Raw genomic sequence first — 23,307 nt, 5'->3', positions numbered from 1 at the left:
GAGGGCTGAATAGCCTACCATTTCTTGGCCATGGCATCTACGTGATTTGACCAGGACAGGCTGTTGGTGATGTTCACTCCCAGGAACTTGAAGCTCTCAACCCTCTCGACCTCAGCACCATTGATGTAGACAGGTGCATGTACACTGCCCCCTTTCCTGAAGTCAATGACCAGCTCTTTTGTTGACATTGAGGGAAAGGTTGTTGTTACGACACCATTCCACTAAGCTCTCTATTTCCTTCCTGTACTCCGACTCTTCTCCTCCCCAAACTTCCTTCAGTCAATCTCACGCCTAGTTTTACAGTAAATCAACACTTCAGTAACTTTGAGGCTGAATAACATTATCCTTTCCTGGTATTAGAACAAATTAGTGCAGGCAGTCCCCAGGTTACGCAAGGGTTCCATTCCTGAGCACTGCCCATAAGCTGATTTCTCGACAAGTCAGAAACATCGGTCTTCTGCAACTACTCATATCACATTGCTCTACATATGTGTTATAATTTTTATTTCACTGAATATTCATTCTAACATGACCCTTAATTAAACTAATGGAAATATATACTGTATCCAGACATTAATGAATACCATAAAACATTTTATTATCTTGAAAAATGCTTTAATGTATGGAAGGATTCGCATAAACTCATATTTCCACATGTCAGGTCACCTGTAACCCAGGGAGCCCCTGTCCTTTTAAATAGGTGATCAACTTATGTTAGCCCTTTATTCAAGTTCAAGTTATAATTAAACCAGTAGCAAATTCAGAAGTAGAATGCAAAGTTAGCTCCCTAGGTAAAGATTCCAGATTACAAATGCCCTTGATTGATTCTTAATACATTCATTTCAGGTGGGTAAAGTTTGGGGGAACTAAAGGACTTGGGAAGAATAAAAGTATCGGCTGTTGGCCTGGTCATTGTCTGGATGAAGCACATCAGATAAGAGGGTCGGGTTTCGCGGTGACCTTTTCATGGTTAAAAAGCCACAGAACGCACTGTACCATCTCACTGATGGATACTCAGCAAGATAGTAAAGGCTGTGGGTGCCAAGCCCACGTCATTGGGTTCAGAGGGGAAAAAAAAAGCAGCAAAGTAAGTGAATCCATTTCAATACCATCTGTGGCTGCATACAGCAACTGACCCAGTTTTATGTACTACCCCCGAGTGATAAAGCAACACACCATGGCGCATTCACCAACCTTTCTTCTCCAAGCACCTTTCTTACTTCTGTTAAAGTGTCAAGACTGGAAGGTTAGTTCCTGCAGGAGATTTCTTGGAATATGGTTGATTAAAACTGTCCAGTGATTCGTGGGAAAGTTAGAGCAAGATGAAATATGTAACTAGAAACATTTGTCACATAACAAATGTTGCGGTTGCAGCCTTTGTCACTGATTAATGCTGTGGTTTTCCTCTTGCTGGTCTGCCTGATCTATTTTCAAAATGCATCAAGTGGGCCTCCTTGCTGGCTGGGAGACTAAGGTGAAGCAAGCCTTGGTGATTCCAATCCTGGAAAAAGGCCAACAACACCCACTTCAAATGAGATGCAACTTAAATATTTGCCACAAGAAGACTATCAAGCAGCAGATCCATTCATGGAGCAGGTATTAGGACTCTGCATGCTCGCCCTGATGGTGTTGGAGCCACTGTGGCCCAAATGGTCCTTGAATTTAAGAAAAGGGTGGCACAATGGAGCCGCAGATAGAGCAGCTACTCCTGACCTCAGGTGCTGTGTGGAGTTTGCACGTTCTTCCTGAGACTGCATGGGTGGCCCAGTTTCCTCCCACATCCCATGGATGTTCCTGATGGTAGTTACTTGGTTTCTGTACATTACCCCTTGACCAGGCAGCTGGTGGGAGGATTGAGGGGCATTTGGGGAGGGGGGGGGGTTTATGTGTGAAACAGTAAGTTACAGGAAAGTTAGAGGGAAATGGAATCGATGGGATTGCTAAAAGCCAGTACAGACACAATGGGTCAAATGGCCTCCCATCTATGAAACAATATAAGGTGACAATGGGGGTCAGGTGGGGGAAGAAACAGACCAGCTGCCTATGGTCAAGGTCTAGATAGGCTGCTTGGGTAATGGTTTATTAACCAGCACATGCCATGCAATACAAATGGATACATTTCTATTCTCACAACAGTTTGCTATTTAATCTTTTTGAAGTTCCTTAATGAGACGTGAGCATTGTTGGGCAGGCCAGCATTTATTGGACATCCCCAACTTCCCTGAACCGAGGACAAGGAAAGTGGATTTTCTTCCCGGGAGGGCACAAGTGAACCAAACACATTTTTACAACGTTCTGGTGGTTTCGGAGTCACCATTACTGATATCTACCTCTTCATTCCATATCCATGCCATTATTTGAATTTCAATTCCCCCACTGCCATTTTGAAATTTTGACCCTCTGCCCAGGACCCTGCATAGTAGTTCAGTAACTTTACTTTTGTTTTATATTTTATTTTCCAACTAAAATCTTTCATCAATACCCAATGTCTACCTCCAGCTACATGACCTGTATTTAAATAACATCACTTATCAGGCAGAATGGCAACAGTAGGCATGGGCACCAATGTGGACACAAGTCAGGATGTGCCAGAACCCAGAACCTAAACAGCTTGGAGGGCTGGAGATGTTAGGGTGGGGTAAACTCAGAAAGGCTGGACAGAAGCATTATCATTTTGGACGAGCTTAATATTATGAAGGGTGGAAGACAAGAGGCCAGGTGGGTGTTGGATTGGTCAGGTTTGGAGGTTTCAAGGCATGGATGAGGGTCCCTACACTCATTCCACAATGCCACATTAGTAAAGTTCCCTCACACAAATTGCAGGGGTGATCCAAAGCCCAAACATATTTATGTCTTAATAAACCAAAACAATTTTATTGACATTTGAAACGCTCTATCTGCTGTGTCTATTCATGTGATGTGATTACAATCAACATCTTTTTAGAAAACTGAAAGTCATGTTATAATGCATCCGTGTACAGTAACAACCAGGTAACATGCAACGGATTTACAAAACAGTGACACTGGCTTACACCATTTCAATCGGGAAAAAAAGCTTGGCTTGTAAATAGACTTAAAACAGGGAAAAAAAAATTAGAATTTAATATCAATTTTCTTCTGTGTTATGTTTTTGCCAGTAGTTTTCTGACCAATTTCCTAAAGGAGAGCACTTTAGGATATCAAGGATTTTGACAGATGCTCTATGAACAGAGATCCTTTCTTTCTTTTCTCTGATCCTGAATATACATTTACAAATAGTAAACTTCCAATTCTAAAACTGCTTCAGAATAAGTACTTTATCCCTTCCTTATCTCTTAGGACCAACTAGGTAACATGATGGAAACAAAGTTGGGATATTGACCTGTAACATGTCCATTGTCTCTTCATAAATCCTACTTTTACATTAAGTGAAAAATCTTGCCACAGATCAGCATGTCGGTTAAGTTTCCCTACTCTCATTGTCCAATTGAATTATCAATTTAAACATTCTATCATGCATTCTTGCTTCTCTGTAAGATGTTAGAACAGAGAGTAATTCAGAGCTGGCTGAATGTCAGTAGGATTTAGGGAAATGCTTGGAGTTAACAAATGGGAACAAAGGTGGAAATCTTCAGTCCAGGAATCCAGCAGTTGTCTCTATGTGATTCCAAAAGCGGCAGAATGTCATTTGGAATAGGCTAAAAGAAAACAACAAATAAAAGTTGAGCCTTACCATGGATTTATGCATTCTCTGATATTTGTTGTCCATAGATTCAACTGCTGATCATTGACAGCCTCAAAAATTACTTCCAAGTAACTTTTGACCTGGATCTGCAGGATCTGTATTTGAGGAGAGAAATATCAAGATTCAATGAGGGAAGAAATATTCATTGCTCAACTGAGACTGAAGATTTCATTTCATCTTAAGGTCATTTCAACCACCTTTCTGGTAATTGTTGCTTTTTGTTATTACCCCTTTTTCCTGTTCTATGAAAATGACTTGGGAAATCTGCACAGTATACAGGAGTATTACATAATCTGAAAAGCATTTAGCCCTCTTCTCCTTCCCAAGGCTAGCCCTTTAAGGTGTCTCATAGGGACACATTGCTCCATTCAGGAGACCAGCCAGATAACTTGAGGTCTCTCTCAATGCTGTTCTGGAAAGAGCTGCTGACAGAGTTCAACTTCACCATGCCATACAGTCTCAATTCTTCCTCTGACCCTGTGCAAACTCAACTGACCTCCTCACATTACCACTCCTTGATGGAACTCATCAGTAGACAACAGTGAGTTTTAATCAAAATAGTTCGTGCCTCAGCATTCCAAAGCACCATCATGCCATATGGTTAGAAATAAAGCGTTAATCACTTGGATATTTTTGACAGTAGAAATGAATCGATATCGTTTGAGAGGCTGGGTTCAAATGACGTAGAAATAGTAAGTCTCTTCCTGCATCAGAAGAAAATCCCTTAAAATTTTGATTAAAATTTACATTTTTATTTTAGTGAAGCTGTCATTTACTGGGTGTGTCATCAAAAATGTGGACATATGCTCATAAGACAAATGTGTTTTGTGATACCTGGTTTTATTCTGTGCTAGTATTGTGAGCGAAACTATGTAGGTTTAATTGGTTTACAAAAAGCAGAAAACTGCAATTGCTGGAAATAAAAATTCAAAACAGAAAATGGTAGAGATACGCAGGAGGTCAGGCAGCACCTGTAGAGGAGGGGGAAAATAAGAATGACATTGATAATCTATTAATATTAATTTCCACTTCTCTCTCCACAGGTGCTGCCTGACCTGCAGAGTATCTCCACCATTCCTGATTTAATTGGTTGTGTTCATTTTAGCAACAGTTTCTGCAGAATTGCAGGCCTGGAAATTCATGTCGCAATGAAGGATTAACACATGGTTTGTGTTAGTCCTTCATTGCGACATGCACCAATGGTCAGAGCCCCAAGGCTCTTACTAAATGACCTTTACTTCATGCACCATACCATTGTGGAGCAGGCAAAAGGAAACCACGGGTAGGTTCAGCAGTGGGATGGGTTGCAGGAGAGGGGGAGTGTGGGTGTGGAGGGGAGAAAAACCCAATGGTCAGGGGTTGAATTGTTTGATTACCTGGGGTCTGATGGATGGATGTGGAAGATGGGGTAGGAAGGTGACACCAATTTGGCTGTCAGTCTTGACTTGGGAGTGAGGCACTCAAAAGAGAGAAGATGAATTAAAGAAAACTTACCCGAGTCAGTTTCCCCTGGCAGACTGGAATCTGCTCACCCACATTCCATTCAATTGCACAACTGCAGGTTCAGCAGTGCTGTTAAAACCTTTACACAGACAGAAAATGCTGGAAGCACTCAGCAGGTGAGGAAAGCAAGTTAGGTGCTTTGGGTCAAGGACCCTTCAACAGAGCTGGAATAGTGCGAAACCAGCATGTTTTAAGTTGCAAAGGGGTGGGGTGGAGAGAATGGAGAAAATACCTGTGATGGGGTGCAGAACAAAGTTGCAAAGATAATGAAAAAAAACAAAAAAACTGCAGATGCTAGAATCTGCAACAAAACAGAAGTACTGGAAGAACTCAGCCATCCAAGGAGAACCGAGGAAGGATCTCTGACCAGAAACATTGACCGATTTCTCTTTCCACAGATGCTGCTCAACAGGCTGATTTCTTCCAGCATTTGTGCTTTTATTGCAAAGGTAACAATTGCTTAACAAAACAAACAATTGTTCTGATTCTCTCTCTCTGGAAGCTACCTGACCTGCTGAGTGTTTCTAGAAATGTTATTCTTCAGATTTCCATCATCTTCAGTTTTTTGCTTTTCAATTTAAAATGCTACCTGATTTTCTGAATATCCAGCAGAGGGTTTTTTGTGGTTTTGTAGTGGGTGTGCTTTTCAATTATTGTTACGCATCCCTCACAGGCATTTCAGCTGTGCCCGTACAGCAAGGCTCAAGGCTGGGGAAATGAAATTGGGGTTTGAAGATATAGGCAAGTGGACATGGGCATGGTCTGAAAATTAGAAGTACTGAGAAATAGAAGAGTCTTTTGACATTTTCTTGCATTCTAGTTTGCAGCATTAACTTCTCAGGCAGTCCCTTAGGATTGAGTGGTTCAAGAATCCTCTGTGGGATCCAGTAGGACATGAAGTGTTTGACTGGATGGGTAAATCAGTGGTTGGCGATGTGCTGTGCTCCTATCAATGTGTGTGCTTAGCTTCCACGTGTGCCTGTTGTCAAGGTGCTCAGGAGTTTCCAAGATGCTCCTTCTCCATTTTGAATAGTCATAGCAGGCATTCCCATGAGACAGATTGGATTTCCTCCCCACCCACCTCCTCACCCCATCCAAGGATTCCTTGAGAACATCCTTGAAAATGTTTTTCCACTTCTCCATAATACATCTTGCTGTGACAGACCTCAAAAAGGGTCTAGAGTCAGCTGGAGTATGCTGGGGTGGGGGTAATATATTGACACAGATAGGGAGGGGATTGGCCAACTAGAGTCAGGATGAATGGGTCATTTTTGGATTGGCAAATCAGTAACTAGTGGGGGTGTCACAGGGATCAGTGCTGGGGTTTCAACTATTTACAATCTATATTAATGACTTGGATGAAGGGACAAACTACACTTTTGCCATTTGACATTGATACACGAGTTAGCAAATTGTGAGGACAAAAGACCTATCCATATTCTTCTGCAAGCTAAGTGACTGGGCTAGAAGTTGGCAGATAGAATATAATGTAGTAAAATCTCAGTTCTGGTCTGCATGTTCAGGGAATAATGTGCAAGCACTGGAGACAGGGCAGAGAAGGTTCACTGGGATGAAGGAGTTGCATATGAACAGAGATTGGGCCTATTGAACATGGAAGCATTGCCTCAAAGTCGCGCAGGGACAAGAAGAGGGACAGAAATGAGGAGGAATTTCTTTTCTCAATAGGTCATGAATCTTTGGAATTCTCTACCCAAGAATGGAGTCATAGAATATATTCAAGGCAGAGATTTGTAGACATTTTAAACTACAAGTCAGTCAAGGGGTATGGGAAGATGGAGAAAGTGGTGTTGAGGCCAAGATTAGATCAGCTATGATCTTGTTGAATGACAGAGGGGCAGACCAGTTCCTAATTTTTTCAGTGGGCAATGTGGTCCACAGACCAGAGCTGACTGAATGCAAGCAGGGCATCATTGCTGGGCTAATGGCCTAAGGACAGTAACCTTACTTCACCTGCTGTGTCAATAGGATTTGGAGGATTTTGCTCAGGCAGGGCTTTGAACCTTGAAGGAGACTCAGGGAGCCACCTAAAGACTGGTTATGTTGCAACAGCTCCTCCTGGTGGCCTTCAATTACAGTGTGACAGGCAAATGCTGACATTGGCTTTTCCCCACTTAACATGTTGGCTGACTGATTCAAGCAGCTTAGAACAAAAATTGTGACATGTGAGAGATATAACAAAACACTTTCCATCTAATATAGACAATTTTTAAAAAATTGGTTTATTTTCCCCAATTGTCTCCAGTGAAAAACGATTCCAAAACATAACATCTAAACTCAGGTCTATTGTCATCTCACCCATGCCCTAATGGCCCAGCCTGGCTGCATTATGATTGAGATACTGTAATTTTCAAAAGTGAGCACAATATAATGTAAACAATTGGAGAAGTCAATTGTTATGATTCTAAGACAAAAATCATAGACTTTTCAAAAAATTCCCTTGCACCATCTTCCAGAGATCAGGAAAAAAAAGCTTCCAATGAACAGCATCTTGTTAAATTATGTGCACCTCCATAATTTTCCATCATTTAATGTGGACAGGGTTCCTCCATGATGGATTGTGGAGATCCTGGTGTAAGAAAGCTTCAGGCTTTGCACTCATTGAAAATATTATCAGATTCTCTCAACTGAAATCTCACAGTGTACCATACTATTTTACTCTGGAAATTTGGGGTCCAAGTGACTTCATCACCGCCTCTATTTAATAGAAAATTAATAAAAATTTGATATATAGAAATGATGTAGGTCATTTCATGTCATGAAATAGAACATAGTGCAGGAAGTTCTGTGTATAACATGGCTTTTACAGCACAGGAAGTATCAGGGTGCTGTTGTGCAAAATGCCTGGAGCATACAACACTTACACCAGGAAAGCATCAAAACCTCCCAGCCAGAAATGTCCCGTTTATTCCTTTTATTTGTATTTCTCATTGTTCATCTTGGGCTCCCACAACTTTCTCATAACTGCAGTCAATGAACCCGGGTTATTCCACCCATTTATTCCCACAATTTATACAACCACTGTTCCCTCAAATGTTCCTTAATCTTTGGAGGCGATAACTATCACGGGCTAAAGACTGACACACAAAGCCAAAATATCCAGGGTTAGAGTTTAATATTATATTCCAAATCATTAATTTCAGGCAACACTCTTCCCTTCTTTGGATCATTTTGGGATATAAACTAGGATCTGCCAGCTGTGTTGTCTTTGCAGCAGGACAAGTCTCTAAAGCCTTGCATCTGGAGATCTCACCTGTCATCTACAAGACCAACCCATGGTTGGTAAATCTCACACATCATGATGAAGCAGCTGGGGATTCTGAACCAAGCCTTCACGTAGGAAACCCCCCCCGAGGTCCAGTACAACGTCAGTGACTGTGGTATACGTGGCTTATCATGAAAAAGTCTCCACATGCTGATCTTGCAGAAACAACCTCTTGGAACTCAAGTTCACTGGTATTAAACACTTGTCACAGAAATATAAAAGGATTTCAGATTGGCGAGGTGTTGTGTTATTTTGTTGCAACTGAAAAATATTTGAGGCTTGATGACAAATAGACTATAAACACAACCAATGTCTCCAACACAATACTTTCATAATCAACTGATATTATCAGGGACTTTATCATTAAAGGATCTGCCTGCTAAATGATGCATCCCTAATGAGTTCTTTCTCACAAACAATCATCTCAGTTCCAATGATAAGGGGAATTAATTAATTCAAAACTGTCAAACTGGGGCAATTCCACAGAACAAAACTGTGTTAAAGCACAATTAACAATGACCAATATAGTTCCATCACTTCACCCATTCACTAGATATCTACTGCCACTCACCTTTAGTACAAATGTGTTTACATTATCTGGCATCTCAAGTTGTGTGCATGTTCTTATCTCTGTAATTGCAGAACAAGGAGTACTGTGCTTCGGCTTGGAACACTATATAAAAAAAGCACACAAACAGAAAAATATAAATACATCTTTGTTACAAGACTTATTCTTCTCATTATTACAGTCTAGCTCCAGTATTTTGCTTTGATGCATCTACACTAAGGCTTTAATGATTTCTGCTCTCTTTACACTACGGCTATAATATTCACTCCAACACGCCAAGGGCCGAGGTCAACATTAGAGAATGTATGATTGCAGCCATAAGAATTCACCTGATAAGAACACAGTTAAACATTTATGGAGTTTTCAATGATGTGCAATTTCATGCAAAATTCAAGTCAGGTTTTGGATCAACAAATGACAGAACAAGCAGCTGTCTGGAAGTTGCTCCCTAGAATGATGCCAGATGCTAGTTATTGACTCTTATCACTACATATCTGGCAAAGCAGAGATATGTGAATACCTTGAAATTAGAATAAGTGAACCCAGGAGAGCAAGACTAAAGTGGGGACTGTACATTGGCAGGTGGTGTGCTTACTAACCTATTACTGGCTCACAAGCATAAAGTCAGGTTTGAAAATGCATCTTGAGCCAATGTTGGCCAGGGCTCAACTACTCACATGAGAGTCATCTCATGATTACAGTGCCCTGGAATTCCCATTAAATTACTACCACATATTAGTAATAAAGAAAGTGGCACATTCAAGGTCTTCAAAAGACATGATTTGCTGATGCATATTTCCTGATTTCAGCTTGGCCTGAGGAAATCTTTAAGCACCCAGCTGTGTGAAGACTGAAAAAAACTACAAGCCTTTTCTACAACAAATAGCATTGACAATGCTGCCATAAAGCTGCTGTCTTTGGATGTTACCAGGTCTGCCTATCAGTAGTGTAGTTAAAAGAGGCCACACAGGCACCAGAAAGAAAAACGCATCATTAAATATATCATCACCATGGAAACAATTTTAGCCATTCTGTAATGCACAAATCATCCAGATGGTTAGTAGTTAACGGGTATAAGTAGGTTGCTTGCATCAAGCAACTTACCCAAGCAATTCTGCAGATTCGACATATAGTACTCTGCAAACAAAAACCTTTAGCTGTTGAGCACACAGAGAATAATTATTAAAGAAGCTTCAGGAAACAACATGTTCCAAAATCCCTTCAGATCTTTGATGATAGGATAGAACTTATGACTTAACCTTGCGTGACCTAGGTTAGCGGCTCTTGTACTGTATGGCACATTGTGTAAAGTGCTCTCATGATTTAGCAGGACTGAAATTCATTTATAATCCATCAGTTCACAGTTTTGAGAGTAGTCACAGATATCGGAGAATACATCATTGTTTAAATACCATTTGCCACAGTAGGAATATGCAGCATGTTTAGGTAGGCAGGAGAACTGAGTGCAGACAAACAAAATTAAAGGAGCTATTCAAAGTAACTTGGTATATAGATTAACAAAAACAAAATCCTATGTGGGCCATTTACAGATACTGTTTGCAAAAGGTAAATATCTGAATAAATCTGACTGGTAATAGTTTGCATTTTGGAATTAATGTAGTGAGTGAAAGTGATCCATCAGCCACATTACAAGCAAATGCACATTTTAGCATCAGAATTCCAGCCAGTGGTGTGGATCCAAATATGGCAAGTATGCAAGAAATACCCCGTCACTGCATTCATAATCTGCAGTATCTTTAAGGGACCATTTTTTGGTATTGGTTTATTATTGTCACTTGTACTGAGATACAGTGAAAAGCTTGTCTTGCATACTGTTCGTACACGTCAATTCATTACACAGTGCAGTTACATTGAGTTAGTACAAAGTGCATTGATGTAGTACAGGTAAAAACAGTAACAGTAGAGTAAATTTTAGAAATTTATAAATAACTAAGAATATTTGTTGATATAGATTAGGTACAAGTCACTTACAAGATCAAACAACTGCTTAAAAGTGAACTAATAAAACAAAAGGAGCAGCCTTTCTTTCATACATTTTCAATTCTCAGAAGTCGCAAAGTGTTTTTTAGTCCAAGAATGAAATAACAGCCGTCTCGAGTGGAAACCCACTGGTCAGTGTGAGCACTCGTGCTCCCTCATCAGAGCACTGCGACGGCTGTAGCATCTACAAAATACTCCAGCAATGAGAAAACTGGTCTTGACCCTCAACATCTGCAAAACAAAGGTCCTCTACCAACTAGCCTCTGCTGCATGTTACTACCGAGGAGGTGACCTTGGAAAACAGAGTCTGCTTAACTTAAAGGAGAAACCGCTTAATAAAAGGCAGACATCTATGATTACATTCATCGTTGCCTTCAATTCACTGCACTGTCTGAGCAAAAGGGCTTAAGATCAAGACATCAAACCCAGCACATTACTCATGGTCTACCAGGCAGCAGTAAGACGTGGACACCTACCAAAGGGCACCTCAAAGCATGGGCAGGAGAACATTGTGTGTCCTCTAGCAGGGCAATGTGCCCAGCATGGTGGCTCAAGTTACACTCAAGCAATTCCAGAGGGGAGGCCACATCACTTACAAGCCCTCACCACGGCCCTGTATTCTGAATTCCTTCGAGTCAAGGAAACGATTCAAGCTGTTCTCAAAAGCCTCCTTGAAAAACAGCCAGCATCTGACATAACCCACTGACTCATGGAAATCCCTGTCATGACCATTCAAAGTGGAAGAGGAACATTTGTGTTGGTACTAAGAACCTCGTCCATTTGTTGGAAGCATTCCTCAGCGTATTTGGAGCACGCCATCTCCTCTCTAACATCCCCTGCCCCATCTGTGGCAGGGTCTGCAGGTCCCACATTGGCCTCACCAGCCACTGAGACCCACAGTGAAACAAAGCATTCTCGATCCCAAGGCACCAGCCAGGCAGAACAAAAGATAAGATGCATCACTGCTAGGCTACTTCAACAGCATCTCTCCAACCCAGAATCTCTACCACCCAGGTCAAGGACCTGTTTGAAAAGCTATGAAAAATCCACACTGTACATCTGCAACAATCTAAGCATGTGATAGATTGGAAGAGCACAGAAAAGCCATTTGGCCAATGCAACTCTGCTAGCTCAGTGACGCAGACTAACTAACTAATCCCACTAGATCAAGCATCTGTGCCATTAAACCACAGCAGTGCAAGCATGACCCCAAATTTCATCTTATGAAATTTGAACAATTTTTTATATATGCATGGGCATTTAGTCTCCATATCCTTTAAAGAATACAATAACTCTCCTTATTTTGAAGTTTAGATATCACGTGTTTTATTTTAAAATGACCAATTAAAACCGGGAATGAAGTTTTTTTGACCAAATTCTACCTTTGAAAGCACAGTGTACAGTAAATAATTTAGCATAAAAGAATTGATACACTTCCAGTAGTGAATTCTAATGAGACAGAGACATTGTTGTAGAAAATACTCATGATGGTAGGTCAACTGATGAAAGGTCATTGACCAAAAATGATTTTTTCCCTTCAGTGAGCTGCTTGAATTGCAAAATGTTTACAGTTTTTATTTCATGATACAAAGCTCAGAATAAATGTATTACAGTGACTGAAGATGTCAAAGTTAATGCTTATTACAAGATTTGGGTACCTATAATGGTGTTTGGCAACAGTATACAAATCTTTCTGTTTATAGTTGAGCTCACTGCTAGACATGAAAGCTTCTATTTTATTACAAGATTATGGGATTTGTTTTGGAGATCACGTTCAATTATTCTGTCCATGTGCAATACTGAGCAAGGTGGTAGCAGTCTGGGTTAGAAAAGATGCAGTTGATGCTATGATCCAGGAAATGGGAATGTAATTTACAGAAAATTCAAAAGGCTGCTCTGCTGGAGAGACTTTAAAACGAGCAGGTTTGTTCCAATGGTTCAGGTGGAAAAGGATAAATAAAACAAAAAGCAACGGAGACTTACATTATTCAATCACCTTTCACAATTCATGACATCACAGACAGTTATAGCCAATGATGTACTTCTGATGTGCAGTCACTATGTGCAGAAACATGGTAGCCAACTTGTACAATTATAACAACCAGATAACCTATAATCGGTGATGTTAACTGTGGGGTACATTTCATCTGGAGAGTGGTGATCATTCCCACTTGTCCTCAAAATTGTGTCAACAGATCTTTTATTCCCACCTGAGAGAACATTACATGTAAATAAAGGTATCTCCTATAGTGCCCCACTCCCTCACTCTGGCACTAAACTGACACCAGGATTTCAGTGCTCAAGTCTTTTGAATAGTGCCAACTATAGTGTCACGGCTAACACAAAGTTCACAAACCCATAGCACAAAACAAGCTTTCCCAGCCCAGTCTTCCCTCAACCAACACTACTAAAAATAATTTAAGCTTTACATTGATCTCATGTGTTCTTGTAATGTAAGAAATGGTTTGTTTACTTGCATAACAGACATAAAACACAGGCAATGTGTCTGAGAAGTACCAAGTCCCTTTTTCCTTTAACATTTGTGAAATACTAAAATCAGTGACAGTAATGAAACCCAATCTAAATTAAGAATAGCCATTGTCAATCTTTAGAGAAGGTCTTTCTTAACTTCCCCTGAGAAATTCCTCTTTCTCAGTGTTTTTGAGTAAGAATAATACAGGAAAAAATCCAGCACACAAACCCAAATACCATTTAGTATCTTCCTCACCATTTAAGTTCTCATATCTTTTTTATAATATGGCATTAGTCATAAAGTCATACAGCATGGAACCAGGCCATTCAGCCCAGCATGTCCATACCAACCAGTGGGCACCCATTCAAAATTAATTCCATCTTCCAACACTTTGCCCATACCCTTCTATGGCAAGGCAATTCAAGTGCCCATCTAGACAGTTTTTAAATCCTGTCAGTGGCTCTGCTTCCACCATGCTCTTAGGTTTCATCCATCAAGAATGTCCACCAGTGGTGATAGATGATGAATATTTATTGTGTACCAAAACATCCAAATGTGGGAGTAATTGCTGTACTTAGCTGAGGAACAGTGAGAGGAAGGGGTAGAAAGGTATGGTTTCAGTCACAATATTACCACATCATGTATGCATACCATAACAATGTACAACCCAATAAATGACTGCAAATTCAGTTTTATCTACACATCTGTGTGGGTAGATTGGTCCCAACCTAAATGTTTGCATATTACTCCACCCTCATGATTATATTCATGACTGCAATAATTGAATTGCTTGCAGCTCATTTCAGTTCTCAATGGGAACATCTTTACAATTCATTCACTAGACAGATTTTGGCAAGAGCTGAATGAAATTTTTGATGGCACAGGAACATGTTTTTTCTGAACACTGACACTAAGGCACAGAAGTAAAATACTGTGGATGCTGGAAATCTGCAGAAGAACAATTTCCAGTACTGTCTTTTTTCTAATCACATCATCTCAGTCTGATTGAAATCCAGGGAGTAAACGCTACCCTTTTATGAACAGGGAAAGGTAAAATTGTTTATATTTGAACAAATTTACATTGATTAACATTTTACGTTTTTCTAGAGCAGTATACACTTGGCCACCCTCACCTGCATGAGAAATATGGGGATTTTGATCAGCTTTGGGGGGGGGGGGGGGGGGGGGGGGGGAACCATAGGTGAAGAACAGAAAACAGCATCTCAAGAATGGAGGCAGACACGAGCTTTGAGTCTTGGTATTTAAATTAAGCCAATTGGATGGGATTTCCTGGTGGGTATTTTATTTGTTTTCAGGATCCAGGCATCAGCGGCAAACCCAGCATTTGTTGCCCATCCCTAAATGCCCTTGAGAAGCTGGTGTTGGACCACCACCTTTAACAGCTTGAGTCCCTCTGGTGAAGGTACTCCCTCAGTGCTGTTGGGTTGGGAGTTCCAGGACTTAGATCCAGCAACAATGAAGGACCGATCATCTATTTCCACTCAGGATGGTGTCCAGCTTGGAAAGGAACAGGCATGTTCCCAGTGGTGTTCGCATCCACCTGCAACACCTTGCTACTTGGTTGTAGGGGTTGCGGATTTGGTCAGAGTACTGTGGACAAGTAACTGTGATGCATTTTGTATCTGGTCCCCAATGCAGCCACTCTACACTGGTGATGGAGTGAATGCAGGTTTAGAACGGTGGTTGGGACTACTTCATCCTGGAAGGTCAGATCGTATAGCATAGAAACAGGTCCATTGCTGACCATCAAACACCCATCTACATGGGAGGAAAAGGTTAGATAGATCTTAGAGCAGGTTAAAATGTCGGCACAACATTGTGGGCCAAAGGGCCTGTACTGTGCTGTAGTGTTCTATGTTCTATACACTAGCCTCAATTACCAACACCTGATCCATGACTCGGTGATTCAAGTGCTCATCCAGGTGCACCTTAAATGTTGCAAGTGTCTCATTTTGCTATCCCCTCAGACAGTGTATTCGAGATTCCATCCAAAAGAAAAAAAAATTCTTCCCTCTTATCATTTCTAAAATCTCCTGCTCCTTTATCTTAAGTTAAGTTTCGGACACTTCTGCTTTGAGGAAAGTTTTGTACAGTCCAACTTATCTATGCCCTGTTGGGTACTAGCATTGACTCAATGGGCCACTTGCTCCTTTGTGTTCTAATGAGGAATGAAAGAAGAAAGTAATTCTTGCAATTATGTTCTGAGACACAGATGATTGACCTTGAACAATCGCAATCATCTTACCAGGGCTCCTTGATGCCACACTCATTCAAATGCCTCCTTGGTATCACAGGCAGTCACTTTCACCTCTGGAATTCAGCTCTTTAGTCCACTTTTTAAAACAAAAGCTATAATGAGATCTAGAACCAAATGGTCCTGGCAAAACCCAAACTGGGCACTAGTGAGCATGCTATTGGTGAATAAATGCCACTTGACAGCACTCTCAATGACACTATCACTTTGCTAATGAAGGAGTGTAGACCAACTAGGCAGCAATTAGGTAGATTGGATTCTTTCTGCTTTGTGCACAGCTGTCAAATCTGACATGGATAGATTATCTGGTAACATTGAAGAATGTTTATTAAAGCACAAAAAGGTCATTCTGAAACAGTAAATGCATCATGATTTGCAAAAGAATTGCAGAAAAAGATGCAGCATACGTGTTCTCTGCAGATTCCAGTAAACTGGAAAGTGTATAATAGGAAAAGTAGGGAAAAAAAGGCCATTTTCAATTTTATTTCCAATTGGAGTAAATAAAGTTCAAGTGCTGGAAATTTGAAAAAATAAGCAGAAGCAATTGGTATATCAGCCAGCTTCTGAGAAGAAAGAAACAAGGTTAAATGGCCCAGATCACGCTCACACTCAGCAATTCCATGCGGATCTGTCAGCTATTTCCTCTTCGTGGTTAAACTCAACTCAGTTTCTGGTTGCCACACTAGAGGATGTGGAAGCTTTGGAGAGGGTGCAGAAGATGCTGCCTGGATTGGAGTGTATTAGCTATAAAGGAGAGACTGGACAAACCGGGATTCTTTTCTCTGGGGTATCGGAAGCCGATGAAAATATATAAAATTATGAGAGGCATAGATCGGGTAGACAGTCAGTCTTTTGCCCAGGGTCAAAATGTCAAATATTTGAGGACATAGTTTTAAGGTGAGAGAAGGAAAGTTTGAAGGAAATTTTCATGGCAATTTTTTTTTTGTAAAAACAGAGTGGTAAGTGCCTGGAATACGCTGCCAGTAGAGGTGGTGGAAGCAGATGCAATAGCAACACTTAACAGGCATTTAGACAGACACATGAACAGGCAGGGAACAGAGGGATACGGACTTTGTCCAGACAGATGGGATTAGCTTAATTTGGCATCATGGTCAACGCAGACATGATGGGCTGACGTGCTGTACTGTAGTCCTGTGCTGTACTTTTTTAATGTTTCAATGAGTTAATTCATGCTGTCTTGTTTATTCTGAGAGGATGTATATTTTTATAAATATAGTTTAATTTAACAACAATTGAAGAGAAGTATGGTACTAATAATTGTGACAGTTGGAATTTAAACTCCTTGTGTACAAAAGTCATAAATCAAGGTGCTGATGATTCATCAGGTTAAAATCCAGTCATATTATTCAGCAGAAAAATCAATGAAAACAGCAACACAGTGACCATACTGATAGGTATTGTGGAAACTGTACCAGTTGCATAAAATTAGTATACTGCTATCACTGCAAACATTATTGCACATCATTTTCTGCAGATACATCAACACTTTTAAAAGATACACAGCACATTGACATGTTTCAACAAGCAAGGTCGAGGGCCAAATAGCTCATAGGTTAAACAAAAGAAAACACTAATGGAAGCTTGTAAAATGGCTTCACAACCAACCCTACTAGATTATATCCCCTGACAAGACCTGCCTAGTTAGCAAACAAAACTCATACTATGGCACACAGGATATCAGATGTACAATTACTCTATAGCAAAAGCTTTGATCATGAACGAAATGAAATGGATTTGTATAGAATGGGTGCAAATCATCAGATTTTTGATAAAGTATTTATTGCAGGTTCTTTGGGGGTTTTTGCCAGTTTAGATTCTGCTTACCAAAGGAAAGCATCAGAAGCCAATTGCCAATTTTTCATATACAAGTCTAAATAACAGATGTTAATCAGTTCTTCAATCACTGGAGCACAGTTCAATCCTGTCCTTAGCAGATATCTGTGCTTCGACCTTAAGAAGAGCCACCAGTAAGCAACTAAGAGCAAGGACAGCGTTAGCACCACCACTGTTAAGCTTGCTCACAGTAACCTGGCAGCTGACAACTGTCAGATTTGATGCAAAGATCGGGCTGACTGTGGCAGTGTGCACCTTGCTTATGACCAGGAATTACTGAGAAGTAGCGAACAAAGCTGTTAGGTTTTGAACAAGGTGCCAGATGGTGTGAATCAATGACCAATGCACATTGGAATGAAGTTACCAGGTCTTTCCGAGCTGAATGTTCCCAAAACTGAATATTGAAATACAGTAAATTGAGCGACTATATTTCTTGTCAAATGCACCTACAAAATTCAATGAATTCACTCAGAAGAGGGCAGCTATTACTGCAGGGTAAAACCCACCATTATTGACATAAAACTTTGTTTGTGACTATTTGCAACAATATTCAAATACTGGCAAAAAAAGTGTTTTTCATTCACTTCAAATGTAGTTGTTAATTGTTTTGTCCTTAGCCCAGAGATGCAGAGTTCAATTAGGTCACTATTGGCCAGGAAGTGAAAAGGGGCTTTCTATCTGATTTGGAATGAACAGAGGCTGCTTAACAGAGCCCACTACTGAAAGAAAGGTCACACTGACTTAACAAACTGATGCTGTGTTAACCAGTCACTTTGTTAACAACATAACTGTAGTGACCATTGGAACAACAGACAGCTCCCCTCCAGGAACAAAGTATAACCAGAAATATAGAATCACAGATGCATGAGAAAACAATTAGAAAATAGCACAGACAGATTTCAACTTTAAAAAAAATAGCATCTGAGCAAATACCATACCACAGATGATTAAAAAGGTGAAATGAAAAAGTGAAGTAGTAGTAGAAGTAATTAATTCCACATTTATTTCAAATCAGCCTTGTTAGTCTTCCCTTTTGACTGGTTTACACGCAAACCACAGCTCTCTGATCACACTTCCAGCAATATGCTAAGATTTCAATGCCTGGCAGTTTTGTTCAGTGATAAATAACAGAAAAATTTTGTTTAAGAAACACCTCCAGACCACATTGTCTTATTACACAGAACTTTTTCCCTCAGCACCACTTTCCCGCAGTAACACTACACCTCTCAATTTCCTTAATATCTCAAAATCTATCTCGAATATAAACAGCAACTGAACGCCCACAGCCCTCTTGGATAGACAATTCCAAAAGTTTCAATATCTTATGAGTGAAGAAATAGCCAACTCTTTAACTTTAGATTGTGTCCCAGTTCTGGACACATCTTCCTTTTCAAGCCCATAAGAATTTTGCAAGTAAAAAAGGACTTTTTGGGCTGATGTGCTGGTATGCCACTTAGCAAAGGTGGTTTACTGTGGACCAATATCCCAGGTTTTCCACCATCATTCTACTAAATAGCTCTCTTCAAATACATTTCCATTTTCTGTACTATCATTCTAGTGTCTAAGGTCCAGTCAAATAGATCTGTATGGCCTCAGAGGGGCAGCACCATTTGAGAGGAAAAAACAAAATGCTGGAAGAACACAGTGGGTCAAACAACATCAGTGGAGGCAAAAGGTGTAAATCAATATTTCAGATAAAGAACCTGCATCAGGAGTGAGGGAAGAGGAAAGATTGCCAGTATATAGCACTATGAGGGGGAAGCAGGAGGTGTTGAATAGAGGCTGGTAGATGATAAAGCAGCTTCCTTTAACATCATCTTACAAGACTATAACAGAGTAGGTAAAATTCTAGGTAAACCTTCCATATCATTTTGAACTTGGACAGAATTTATCATGTTTTCTCTTCTGTTGTTTGTTCACTTCCCTCAAGGAACCTGCTTCCTATTCAGGTGGATTCATTCTACCCCCAAATTTCCTACTGGTTCTTTAGTAACAACTATTTTTAGAGAGTAAACAAAAACAAAAGACAATGGGACCAACGATGAGCCAGCATGCACATTTCTATCCTTACATTTTCATCCACCTGCTGAGATTGGCGCACACTAACATACAGATTAGTTAGGAACCAAATTAAATCAGGAACCAAAGTGAAAAATCTATATTCTAAACCTTTGCACTGACAATGGAACAAGTTACCAGGAAAAGCCACTCAGATTAAAGGGATGTTGTTTGTTTGTTTGAAAATTTCACTTGCTCATAAGAAGAAATACTATTGAATTACAAATAAATATTACCTTTGAAATTTCTGAGCATAATTATTGGCCCAATGAGAAGCGAAAAAAAAATTAACTTGCCAGGTCCTGGGAGCCAGGATCTTACACCCAAATATACCAATCACAGAGAGACACCACTTAATGTTTTCTTTTAAAATTTTCCTTGTTATTTTTGTTGGCATTTTGCTGAGATATTTTACTCTGGTGACATGAGATCACATGGCATTTTATCAGAGTCCAAATTTGACCAAGTGACTCTGTAAATATCTTGCAGTTGTCAAGCTAACAGCTACAGGTTTATTTGAGCTGTTAACTCATCATTTTTAAGCTCTGTTTTGTACAACCTTGAGATCTCCTCTATAGCAAATGTCCCATTGGGCATCATAAGCCAACATCATACAGAATTACAACCGAAATCACCACCACATTATACTTTCACAATGTCAAAAACAAAGCAGGTTTTCCATCAACTTAAATTTTCTCACACACTTGGATTAGCATCTCTAAATTGCAGGTGCTTTAATTAAAGGAAGTTCATAAAATCTGTGGGAGCTCAAGAGCTTCTTCATAAAGCATGAATTGGAAGAAAGAAAATAATCTTCATTTACACATTACCTTTTGATGGTCTTAAATACCAGTATAAAAACTTAACAGCCTATTGGGGTACAAATTTTGTTGACGTGCTGATGAGACAGCAAATCAGCCATCTCTTTGTTTTCCATTGACCTCACTGGGGAATAAGATTTGCAAATCAGGCAGGTTGCAACACTAGAGGCCAATTTCCTAGCCATCCTGGTCTCCAGCACAGATTTTACTTCAGTACAAATGACTGATTAAGATCTTGTTCATTTTTTCTTTAAATCAAGAATCTTTATCTTTTATATCCAGAGCAAATTGATCTTTCCAATAATAACAAAACGCTTACAAAGAATGTATTTCTTGGGCTGGAAGGCAATGGGTTCATCAGTATCACTGGTTTTGTTTTGGCACAATAGGAGTAACAGCCGCCATGATCTTCCATTCACCTTGGAAAGGCACCATCTGAATGTATTTAGCAGTTATTTCAGCTACTCACTTCTTACACAGATTAGCTACATATTTGACCATGAGCCAGTCTGTTACTAATGGTGGCATTAACACATGGAGACTAAAAGTGGGCAACATATCAACATTTCATACTCTCTCATATATTACATTTAGTTTTTGTGGATATCTCAGCATGTTTTGCACATAAAAGTATTGTTATCACAATATGTATCTTTGATTTTTTACAGTGGGAATTAACTGCTCTTATTACTGTGCAGTAAAACATTACCACACTGTGTGTAACATATGAAAATACTTTAATACCCTAGCAACATAGTATGCCTCACCCAAATCACTTTTAGGCACATTGCCTGGACATGTTACACAGCACAGCCTTTACAACACCCAGAATCAAAGGCCACATTTATTTCCTGTGGAAGCAATGGTATTTAGATGATATTATTTGAATCTCATGCAACACAGTAATAGAATATAATGGTACCTTAAAAACCTTGAATTAAAGACAAATCAATCTGATGATTTCATCTTTCATTGGGATGTGATAGATATTGGATGCGATAGAAGTCACTGTCTCCCCCTCTCTACGTTTGCCTGCAGAGCTCCCCCCAGCCTGAAAAGTTGTCCACAGTAACAAACTCAGTGGTGGTCACTGGGCATTGAACAGCTTCATTCCATGCTGCCTGGCTGATATGAAGTACACTGGTACTTTGCTTGGCGCCCAGGACGCCTCCCCAGGCGTGAAAGTGTGAATGGAATCAGAATCAGATTTATTATCATCGATTTATATCATGAAATTTGTTGTTTTGCAGCAGCAGCACAGGTGCAAAGACATGAAATTACAGGCAGGGAGAAAGGAATAATGAAATAGTGTTCCTGGACCATTCAGAAATCTGATGGCGGAGGGGAAGAAGCTGTTCCTAAATCATTGAGTGTGGGTCTTCAGGCTCCTGCAGCTCCTCCCCGATGGTAGTAATAAGAGGGCAAGTCCCAGATGATGACAGTTCTTAGTGATAGATGCCACCCTTTTGAGACACCGCCTCTTGAAGATGCCCTCGATGGTAGGAAGGGTTGTGCCCATGATGGAGTTGGCAGAGTCTACTACCCTCTGCAGCCTCTTGTGATCCTGTGCATTGGAGCCTCCATACCAGGCTTGATGTAACAAGTCAGAATGTTCTCCACCATACATCTATAGAAGTTTGTGATCTATAAAAATCAGCATTAAAAGGGGTAATTATAAACCTTCCACCACATCTAACAGATGAGACAGACTATAGAATATGGGAGCAGCAATGGCCCATGGTGTAGCACTGAGCAGCCTCCCTGCTTGTTCTGACTCACTCAACACCAGCCCTCGCAGACAGTCTCTCCACAGCTAGCCACAGGCCAATTCATTACTGCAGGAGTGCAGGCAGAGGGAAACATTTCTGCCAAAAATCGCGACACCAGGTTCCCAGCACAGCAGTACTGTCATTAATACAACTCTTGATATACAACCCTACAAGTGCACCCTTTTAGTGCTGACTCCATTAGTTCTCTCATTCCTAGGAAAGAATCCTGAGCACAAAACAGGGGACAACGGTTGTGTAGCAGTTAGCGTAACACTATTATAGCGCCAGCAACCTGGGCTCAATTCCGACCACTGTCTGTAAGCCTTCTCAGCTGTGTCCTTTCAATAGGGCATAAAACGTTCTCCCCATGACTGTGTGGGTTTCCTCCGGGTGCTCCTCTTTCCTCCCACATTCCAAAGACATACGGGTTAGGAAGTTGTGGGCATGCTAATGTTGTGGGCATGCCATGTTGTGGGCATGCCCTACTGAAAGGACAAGCGTGGCAACACTTGTGGGCTGCCCCCAGAACATTCCATGCAAAAGATGCATTTCACTTTGTGTTTTGATGTACATGTGACTAATAAAGATATCTTATCACAACATCAACAAAAAACATGGACTGTCTGAACCTGTGCTGTTCATTGCCTTACTTGATTTTTAAAGGCTCTCATTTACTTCAGAGCACTGGGCTTCAAGTTTTTGCAAAAGTTCCCTTCTAGTGGATATACTCATTGTGTGCCAAAAATTTACAGCTATAATAATGTGCAATTGAATTTAATGTGATAATAGCCTTTTTTTTAAAAAAGTGGTGGAGTTGCATGGATGAATTCATAACTTACATAAAGGATAAAAGATTGTAACATTAGGGATATTTTGCTTGGCACTCCACTTCGCAAGTTTTGGTCATGTAGGCATTGCAACACAAATGGATCAGTGCAAAGCCTAGTTTTTCCAAGAATGCGAGCTATGATCACACAG

At 40.3% G+C, this 23,307-nt stretch overlaps 1 protein-coding gene across 4 annotated transcripts in view; it reads right to left on the bottom strand.

The window, feature by feature from the left end:
* The window catches only part of sh2b3 (SH2B adaptor protein 3), a 144,526-nt gene that overhangs the window by 29,875 nt on the left and 91,344 nt on the right, over positions 1-23,307 (bottom strand). For all 4 annotated transcript variants that reach the window (XR_007957700.1, XM_052032418.1, XM_052032415.1 and 1 more), the window contains exons 3-4: positions 9,082-9,183; positions 3,713-3,819 (exon numbers count right to left, since the gene is read on the bottom strand). Coding sequence is in view for 3 of the 4 variants with exons in the window: in XM_052032418.1 (XP_051888378.1) it covers positions 3,713-3,819; positions 9,082-9,183 (209 nt within the window). In the remaining variant the exon portion in view is untranslated. The remainder of the gene's footprint in view (positions 1-3,712; positions 3,820-9,081; positions 9,184-23,307) is intronic.

Source organism: Pristis pectinata, chromosome 17 (genome assembly GCF_009764475.1).
Source record: "Pristis pectinata isolate sPriPec2 chromosome 17, sPriPec2.1.pri, whole genome shotgun sequence".
Classification (NCBI taxonomy): Eukaryota; Metazoa; Chordata; class Chondrichthyes; order Rhinopristiformes; family Pristidae; genus Pristis; species Pristis pectinata.
The sequence above is the reverse complement of the archived record's forward strand: the minus strand, read 5'-3'. Positions and strand labels throughout refer to the sequence as shown.